Raw genomic sequence first — 9,833 nt, forward strand, 5'->3', positions numbered from 1 at the left:
AGCTGTGCATTAAAAGGAGAGATTGTCATTACAAAACAAGTCCAATTGGGTATTGGGGTAAGGGTTCAACTGTAGGTTGGTATAAGGTACTAGGATTCCTTTACTTGTAACCGCTTGTTGTGATAATAGTGAATTCTCAAGAATGATGACCTTAAAATCACCCGTTGGGGTTTTTGCTGTGTAGGTTTTCCCCATTCGTAAACAAATCACCTTGACAATTTAATTTCCACTGCATACTTAGTTTAATGGGTGATTTGTTTGTGCTACCACATACATTGCATGGATAGAGGACAGTCTCTCATTATACCTCCTTTATTTGATGACACTAACTATGCATACTGGAAAGTACGCATGAGAGTTTTCTTGCAGTCTCTAGATGAGAAAGTGTGGCAAGCTGTGGAGATAGGCTGGACCAAGCCAAAGGAAGTGCCGACTGATTGAGATGATGCCAAGATCAAGGCGGCAAACTTCAACAGCAGGGCATTGAATGTTTTGTACAGTGTAGTCATTAATGAGAAATTCAAGAAGATATCCTCCACTGAAACTACAAAAGAAGCATGGACCATCCTCTAGACAACCTATGAAGGAACTAAGGCTGTCAAATATTCAAAGTTTCAGAGGCTCACTACAAGCTTCGAAGAGATTAAGATGGAGGAGGATAATTCATTTGATGAGTTCTGTGCCAAGCTAAAGGACATAGTGAACTCAACTTTCAATCTTGGGGAATCCATTCCTGAACCCAAGATTGTAAGAAAGGTGCTTAGATCTCTACATGAGAGATTCCATTCCAAGATCACTGCGATTGAGGATTCAAAGGACATCGACAAGATTCCGTGACAGAGTTGGTTGGTAATCTGCAGACCTATGAGTTAGGTTTAACAAGAATTGGCAAGTCGGGTAAGGGTAAGAGCATGGCATTGAAGGCCAAGAGTAGTGATACTGATGAGTCTTCAAACGATGAAGATTCTAAGATGAAGTCCTATATTACAAGGCAATTCAAGAAGTTTATGAAGAATGCCAATGGGAAGGGCTTCGACAAGGATTGTAAGCAATCTAGTTCCTCTCAATTCAAAAGCCAAGATAAAGGGAAGAAGGATGCTAGGGATAGCGGTCAGTATACTGTTCCCTCAGGATCGAAGTGCTTCGGGTGTCAAGGCTTCGGTCACATGAAACAAAAGTGCCCCACATATCTCAAGACCATTGGAAAGAGCAAGGCTCTTGCTGCTACTTTGAGCAACACCGAGCCTGAGGATGATTTCAACAATAAGGATGACGAAATACTAAATGCCTTCACTGCCACTGTCAATCCTACTAAAGGGATTGTTGAAGATGCGGATGAAGAAGAGGAATTGGTAGAGTCCAAGTTTGAGAAGATGGATGAACAAGATGACATCCACATAGCCTATGCAAAGTTATACAAGATCTCAAAGAAGCATGAGAAGATGTATATCATCAGCTTGATGTGGCGGATCCTGCTAGTATAGCTTCCTTTGCAGATTTCATTAAAACCAAATATGGGAAGCTCGATATATTGGTACTTTTGAAATGTTTCTGGTGGTTTAACTAGCCATTTGAATTACCGTTTGGAAACCGAGATTCTTCTTCTTCTTCTTATTATTATTATTATTTTTTATGTATGTTATTAACATGCGTGCTATATTTTGAGTTAATTAATATTATTTACTATTTAATCTATAAAGTTTTGTCTCTTATGCATAGTTTTAATATAAAAAAATGAAATTTTAAGTATTTTATAGATGATATAGTCACTGACGTTTTGATCCTTCTGAAAATTTATAAACATGAAGAGAATAAGAAGAAAATATAATTTGATGGTTATCTATACATATATTGCGTTGGCTTAAAGTTACTCTTGAATCAACTTTTTGAGTATGTACGACAGAGAAGAGGAAAGAGGGGCAGAAGATATTGGAAATTTTAATATGATAAAAGTGTAGACTGTAGAGACTAAACAGCAAACACAACCTTGCTTTAAATTGCATAAAAATCTGCACATCAACTCCATCGATGAATTTTCAACATGAACTAAAGCTTTGTCGTAAATTGCTCTTGTTATAATCCCATCTTATGTACAAATTTTAAAATTTTATGTGATTTGTCAATTATCAATATAATAGAGACTCTCAATAATACTTGCTTCGGGTCATCTTGTTCATGATCCTGTTTTTGGTTTAATTTACAAAATAAAATAAATGATGACTAATCTTAAAATTCTATGCAGGTCAACAACGCTGGGATCTATGGAACTATATTAGATGGAGATGCTTTAGCCGCTTCAGGTCTTGGTAAGGTAAGTTATGAAAGTATGATATTTTTTCATTGCCAAAAAATAAGAAAAGGGTGAGTGGACTTGGATGTAACTTTGAGAAAGAGTGACTTGACTGTAACTTCAGGATTAGACATTATATTGTTATAACTCTTGTTGATCATTGTAGTTAATTCCTAACAAAGTAAGAAGGAATATTAAGCCAAATCATTATTATTCAGCCAAAGTCCTCTTGCAGGTTGAAATTAGGTTGCGGGGTTGAGTCTAGAAATCAGTCCCTCTAATAAAAATTAGGACTAGGGAGGGTTATCTACCAATCACCTCTCCCAGACTCTGCACAAAAGGGATTTTGTGCGCTGAGTATGACCTTTTTTATGATATTGGTCATGTTCTAGAAAGAAAACCCATATAGAACCACACTAGCATCAATTAACTTTGACTAAAGCGGCTTTAGTCAAAGCTAGCGTATTGTGTCTAGTTGTTGATTAGCTATTTAGGATTCCTTGTTGCGCTTCCTATGAAATCTTGCAATGTTTGGCCACAAAATTATGGAAAATTTTACCATAAGAATAGTGTGTTTGGGTCTTCAGACTGGGGTTGGGAAGCTAACTAAGTACTGTTGTTAAGCAAACTGTCTCTGCCAATCATTTTCTTTGTACAATTGGCTTTGCAGAGAATGAAGTTGCTTCTTATTGATGCAGGATGAGGAAGGTGCCAATGTAGATGTTGATTGGAGAAAAATATTGACCGACACTTACGAGTTAGCTGAAGAGTGCCTGAAAATAAACTACAATGGCGCCAAAGGAATGATTGAAGCACTTCTTCCAATCCTCCAGTTGTCCAATTCACCAAGGATTGTTAATGTTTCCTCTTCCCTTGGGCACTTAAAGGTATGAAACTACAGATAAAATTTCCCGAACCCATATTAGAACTTTGAATTAAGTTTTATACAAGTTTTTTATTTGGTTTTGAAATTCATTACAAGCAAATGTCATGGGAAGAGCCAAAACTAAATCCCAATCAAAAGTAGATGGTTCAACTTATAACTGGCTTAAAATGGCTAATTAATCATTATCATGGTTTTTAAAGGAAATTACTATCTTTCTTTCTTGACAAATTGATGGGATTATACGAAGCAATCCTATCTCATTTACTTGGTTCATCTAGATTCAGGGGAAATGAGGGGGAGTAGAGTAGAGTAGAATGAAATTGGTCCAAAATTATGCTATGTTTGGAAGTTTGGAGGTAGAGGAGAGTAGAGGGGAGGAGAGTAAAAGGGAATAGTTATTCTCCATCTTGTTTGAATGTTTTTAAAATTAATTAAGGGGGATGGGAATAATTAGCATTTTCATAGTTTGTAATTTTGTTAATATGGTAAGGGTAAATTAAGAAATTCATTTGGTCAGGTATTTCTATGTTCTACTCTTTGAGAAATTATTTACACCGGGAGGACTGCTGATGTGATTCTCCCTGACCAGTGATGTGATGTCATCTATGCAAATGTATGTGTGAACTTCCTAACGAGCACAAGGAATTAAAAATAAAAATTACTAGATGATGTCACATTTGAATAAATAACATCATTTTATTGGTTGGAAGGACCACGTCATTAATCCTCCTAATGGACCTAATAATTTCTCCTACTCTCCCTCCAAATCTCTCTAATTTGGGGGAATTAAAAATGAAAAGTTCAAAGTAATTAGAACTCTTCCAAATCTCTCTCCCTCCTCCCTTAAAAAAAAAAAAAAAAAAAATCCAAATAAGGTAATTTAACTTATTCTCCCTCTCTCTACTCTATTCCCCTCTACTCTCCCTCCATCCAAACAAGCTATTAATTAGCTTATTTTCAGCCAACTCTACTCTACTTCCCTTTACTCCCCCTCCCTCCTCCCTCAATCCGAACGGGCCCTAAGAGATGCAAAGTCTTTTTCTTCTTCTGCTTTTTAATTAAAAAAAAATTAAACTATGATTCATTTTCCCAATAATCAAATTAAAGTGACTTTTCTACTTTTCTTCTTCTTTTGTTTCAGGAAATACCAAGTGAATGGGCTAAAGAAGTGTTAGGTAATGCTGAAAGCCTAACAGAAGAAAGAGTAGATGAGGTATTGAATGAATATCTAAAAGATTTTAAAGAGGGTTCCTTGGAAACCAAAGGCTGGCCAAGATATTCGTCTGCCTATGTGCTTTCAAAAGCAACTCTCAATGCCTACACAAGGATTGTGGCTAAAAAGTTCCCGTCTTTCCGAGTCAATTGCGTCTGCCCTGGCTATGTCAAGTCAGATTTCAACCACAACACCGGCTACTTGACAACTGATGAAGGTGCTGAAAGTGTTGTAAAGTTAGCGCTCCTGCCCAACGATGGTCCTTCTGGCCTCTTCTTTTCTCGGAATGAAGTGACAACTTTTGATTGAGATTATTCATTTCTACCGCTTCTCAAAGATATAAATACTAATAAGTTTGTACTTTTCCTGGAATTGTTTACTTTTTGTATTTTGAATCTCAATTTGATAGGCTATTTGAAAACCAATGTCTATATCGTTAGAATTGATTAGAATTGAGTTCGCTTAGGTGTTTGTATCATTTTTAATTTCTTGAAATATTGGACTTAGGGCTTATACATATAACTCATGAGCGGCTTGTCATGATGCCTGTGTGTAAGATCCAACAAGTTTTGTTTTGGGCGTTAATTTTTCTCTCTCTTTTTCAGCTTGTTAGTGTTCATTGACTGTTTGGATTAGTGAGTTGGGCATTTAATGTGCATGGTGACTGTTGGACTTTGGCCCATTAGGAACCCACTAGTCTATTTAATATAACATATTTTTAGACCTCTTTTAGGCAGTTGAACGCCCACTTGTCCATTTTTTCCTTGTCTAATATAATACACTTTCAGGGATCAAATCCAATAGAGTTCCTAAGGTACTTACTGCATAAAGTTTTCTTCATCATGACCATTCATTTTGAATTAAATGGTTGCTATTATGCCATATCATTAATTCATTAATAAAATCCTTAAAATAACAGTGCGACATTAACAATTAAAAACCACATCTTTTTTATTATATTCTAATTTAGTATTTTACATATATTATCTTCATATAATTTCGGAAGATATTATAAAAACCAACCAATTTGTTAGGACATATTTGATTCACTTGTTAGGAACATATGTCACTATTTTATGTAATTGGCTAATCCTTTGACAAAACACACTTTACTTGTATTTGGGTAGGTCTAGGATGTGTTTATTACTTCAAGAAACCTTATTTCAAGTTCAAGTGTTGAAGGCATGCAAGTCTATCCAAGATTCAAGTGTGAAAAGTGATGTTCATTAAAGCTCGACAGCTAGCTATCTATCGAGGCCTGTAGAGCTGTAGAACCCTGTGACTCAACAACAGCTTGACAGATAGAGTATCTATCGAGGCTTATGAAATTCAGTTTTTCATTCAATCCGTGATTGTATGTTTGGGCTTTCTTTTCTCACAACCTTAGACATATAAAAGGATTATTTTAAGGGCCATCAAAGGTGACACAAGTTGCACAAGTTGCATAAGTGTTGAGCAAAATTTGTTCAAGCAAATTGTAACCAGAGACAGAATTTGTCCTAGTTCATATTTCTTGTGAAGAAGCAGCTGTCTTTGTACACTGTGGGGTTTTGTGACCATGGATCTTCTCGATCTTCATATTGTGATGAACAGAAAAACTATGCAGGTAACAACCTTCTCTAGTTGGTGATTGAAATCACGTACTGGGATTCGTGCAATTGGTTAATCACGTATTGGGAGCCATGCATTACAAGGAGAGATTGTCACTACAAAATAAGTCCAATTGGGTATTGGGGTAAGGGTTCAACTGTAGGTTGGTATAAGGTACTGAGATTCCTTTACTTGTAACCGCTTGTTGTGATAATAGTGGATTCTCGGGAGTGGTGACCTTAAAATCACTCTGTGGGGTTTTTGCCGTATAGGTTTTTCATATTCGTAAACAAATCACCGTGTCAAATTTATTTTCTGCTGCATATTTAGTTATTTGGTAATTTGTTTGTGCTACCGCACGCTTTGCATGTAATTAACTTAATTAATTCACTTAGCTAAATTAATTGGTTAATTTATCACAAAGGGTCAATACGTTTTTGGCCTATCACAATTAAACATTTAATATATTTAGTATATACCTATTTTCAATTTTTAGCTTTATTTCAAGCAAAATAACAAGTTAACAAAGGAGATGTGATGGGGAAAAAAAAGTGCTTATTAGCCAACTTTATGTCAGCTTCGTTGCCATCAATTTTGATTAATGTTGGAAGTTGAACTTTTAAACCTCACCTTTGCCACTATGCACCAATTAGTCAGATAATATCAACTATAAAAATGTTGTCAAAATTTGTGCCCTATACTTACTAAAAGAAAAATACTATATTCATAATATTTTCACAATACTTTCATAACAAATTATAAGTAGTTAGTTGTTATTGGTTCTAATTTAAACCTATTTCTTGAATTATTTTCATGCCCCATCAATAACAACTAGTAACAACTTATAGTTTAGGATTTGTTATGAAAATATTGTATATATAGAATTTCTCTTACCAAAAACAAAAGCCAAAGTAAAATTTTGCACCAATCACTCAGATAATATCAACTATAAAAATAAAAAATAAAAGATTTTGGTCAAATTTTGTGTCCTAGGCTTACCGAAAACAAAAACAAAAGTTACTTTTTGCTAACAAAGTCATTATTTTTTATTTTTTGATGGGAACCCAGTCATTAGTATAAGGCACAATTCAACCCACATGTGAACATGTCTCACAGTTGAATTTCTTCTTATTTAAGCAGTTTAGCATTGCTTTCTCTTATTACAAAACTGTCCAAAGTTTTATCATCAATGGCAGAAGCAATAAAAATTTACTTTGCTTCTTCTTTCATGGTTGTACGTTTTTAGACCCCTTAAAACACAATTGGATTAACCTAGTTAATTAGCCAAGTAATTACTTAGTCCAAATTTCAGATGTAGGTTAACACAATCATATAATCATATCAATGTAAAGTGCGGAATATAAAGAATACAAAGATATGATGACCCAGGAAACCACACCGGTAAAAATCTGGGGAGGATTTAACTTAGCTATCCTCAAGGTAAATTTGAATCCACTATGAAAGAATTGAAGTTTTACAATAGCGACTTAGACCACTAACATCCTATTGCTACCCACTAGTAGAAAACTTACTGACACGACCACGTGATAGCTCCAAGACCACGGACTCCTTCTTTCTTGAATTCTCCAGCAAGTACAAGCACTCCTGCTTGTGTATCTTTAAGCTTTTATTGCAACAACTGAATAATCATCAAGCTCTCAATGAAATCTCCTTTTTGATAATCCTAAGCATGTGTGAAGGCAACCACCTCTCAGATCTCACAAGAGATTCACATACACAGCAAATAGAGCAACCTCAAAAACGTGGTTAGGGTTTTCCTTCCAACAAACAAAAACTTTCCCCTAACTACAAAAAAAAAAACTCTACAAGTGTCCAAAAGTACTCCCCCTTTTTTGTGACGGAATGCCAAAGGACAATCAGAATCCATCATCAAAAGGAGGTGGCAAAGGAGAACGTCGAAGATGCGTTAAATCTGTTCGCAAAGCACGGAGCTCATTAAGCACGTCCACCAAAATCTGACCATGAGCCGCCTGAACGGTCATGATAGTCTCCAATGTACGACAAATGTCAAAGTCATCTAAAGTAGGTGGTGGACGAATGGCAGCAGCACCACCACCAACAGGATCAACAGACGCCTCACCAGAAGTAGTACCTATAGAAGAAGAAGGGGGTGCAGTACCAAAAGGGTCAACTCGAGGGCGTTTAAAGCTCTCTCTCATCTGAGCAGCCCTCTACCTAAGAAAAGTGGCACCTATGGGAGCAATAATGTGTATAGGCTCAGAAGCAGGGAAGTCATCTAAACCTAAAAACAACAAAATCCTATGAACAGGATGAAAAAAAGCATGAGCGGTAGAGGAACTCCTATGAACTTCATTCAAAGAACGAAGAAACAAATGAGGAAAGCTAATAGGAGCATTCGTAACAAGAGCATACAAAAATGCACATCACTCCAAAGAAATGGTGGGCAGATGAGAGATAGGCCACAAGGAATGACGCGCTATCCTAAAGAAAAGATAGGTAGTCTCATTGAGCTCAGTAGAAGTGATCCAAGGATTAGAACCCCACCGGATAGAAGTACCAGTGACGTAAGACATGATGTCGTCTAGGGGAGGAGACTCATCATAAGGATAAACAAGGTTCGGGACCACAGGTACCCCAAAAGCATCAGCCACTACACGAGGAGTAATGGTGAACTCTACACTTTGTATCCAACTCTTGACTAAAGTGTTGGAATCATAGACGTGGATAGAGAGGTTCGAGTAGAACTCTCTAATCAAGGTAGCAGGAGGAGGATAATCAATATCTAAAAGTGGCAACCAGCCATGATGCTCAAATTTTGCTCTAATGGCAGGATCTAGCTCATCTAACAAAACCTTACGCTCAGCCCAAATTTTTCTCTTAAGGTTTAGTGTCTCATACAACTCTTGGCTTTTCTCACTCCGAAACAAAGTGCCCATAGAGGAAGGAGTAGAAGAAGAGGAAGATGTCCTATGGGCTCTAGTTTTTCTAGGCATGGTGCTAGGGTAAGGACAGAGACACAAGAGAAAGAACAAAAAAAAAAAAAAAAAAAAAAAAACCAAGGACAGACTACAAGTTAGCACAAAAAAATATAGAAATAACAATCTATATGATGCATGAACAGAAAAATGTCATGATGCATGCTCTAATGCAGTGATAACAAGTTCAACTTAAGTTTAGAATCACAAAATTGGCTTGAGCATTGAGTTTATAACAAAAACCCCAAAATTTTGAAAAATCACTTATTTTATTTGTACTAAATTGACCAATTGATCATCACACAAGTTAGGAAACAGTTTATAATGATCAAATTAATCAATCCAACAAGCCAATTTCATCAATTAAATTCAATTTGAACAAAATCCCCAAATTGGGTAGTTTCAAGCCCTAGAATTTTCAATTTCTCACAATACAAAAAATTGATCAAATTAAACACCAAAGATCATGTTTATAACATCCCCCAACAAAAACCCATTGATCAATTGTGAAAGAAAAGGCTTAATTCATCACAAATCCAAAAATTTCATATGTTCGAAAATTCCCTAATAATCCATGAAAAGTGAAAATAAATGCAAAAGGAAGGGTATAAAGGTCTTATTGGCCTTGGGAGAGAAAAACCTTGCAAAAAGAATGGAGGAAAACGACAAAAAAATTGATGGGAGCCTTGACCGCATCGTATAGAGAGAAAAAAAATTGAAAAACTTTTGAAAAAGTGAGTCTGAACACGTGAAAATCAGTTTTTATAAAAATTCTCTACACGATTTTTGATCGATCGAAAAACAGATTCGATCGGTCGAAAATGCTTCGATTGATCCACCACCAATCGAGCACCGATCGAAACAGACAAAGACTCATAAACATTTTTAATCGCAATT

At 35.9% G+C, this 9,833-nt stretch overlaps 1 protein-coding gene across 1 annotated transcript; it reads left to right on the forward strand.

Annotated features, from left to right (window-relative positions):
* Positions 1–772: 772 nt before the first annotated feature.
* On the forward strand, positions 773–4,849 carry LOC126696464 ((+)-neomenthol dehydrogenase-like). Its single transcript, XM_050393201.1, has 5 exons — positions 773–845; positions 1,443–1,534; positions 2,243–2,311; positions 2,989–3,177; positions 4,318–4,849. The coding sequence occupies exons 1-5, from the start codon at positions 773–775 to the stop codon at positions 4,696–4,698; spliced, it is 804 nt and encodes a 267-aa protein (XP_050249158.1). The 3' UTR covers positions 4,699–4,849.
* The last annotated feature ends 4,984 nt before the right edge of the window (positions 4,850–9,833 follow it).

Source organism: Quercus robur, chromosome 8, assembly GCF_932294415.1.
Source record: "Quercus robur chromosome 8, dhQueRobu3.1, whole genome shotgun sequence".
NCBI lineage: Eukaryota > Viridiplantae > Streptophyta > Magnoliopsida > Fagales > Fagaceae > Quercus > Quercus robur.

Coding starts and splice junctions, on each gene's coding strand:
- LOC126696464 (XM_050393201.1), top strand. CDS start 773: ATGAGAGATTCCATTCCAAGATCACTGCGATTGAGGATTCAAAGGACA. Junction 846..1,442: donor AAGATTCCGTGACAGAGTTG/GTTGGTAATCTG, acceptor AAGCATGAGAAG/ATGTATATCATCAGCTTGAT. Junction 2,312..2,988: donor CCGCTTCAGGTCTTGGTAAG/GTAAGTTATGAA, acceptor TTATTGATGCAG/GATGAGGAAGGTGCCAATGT.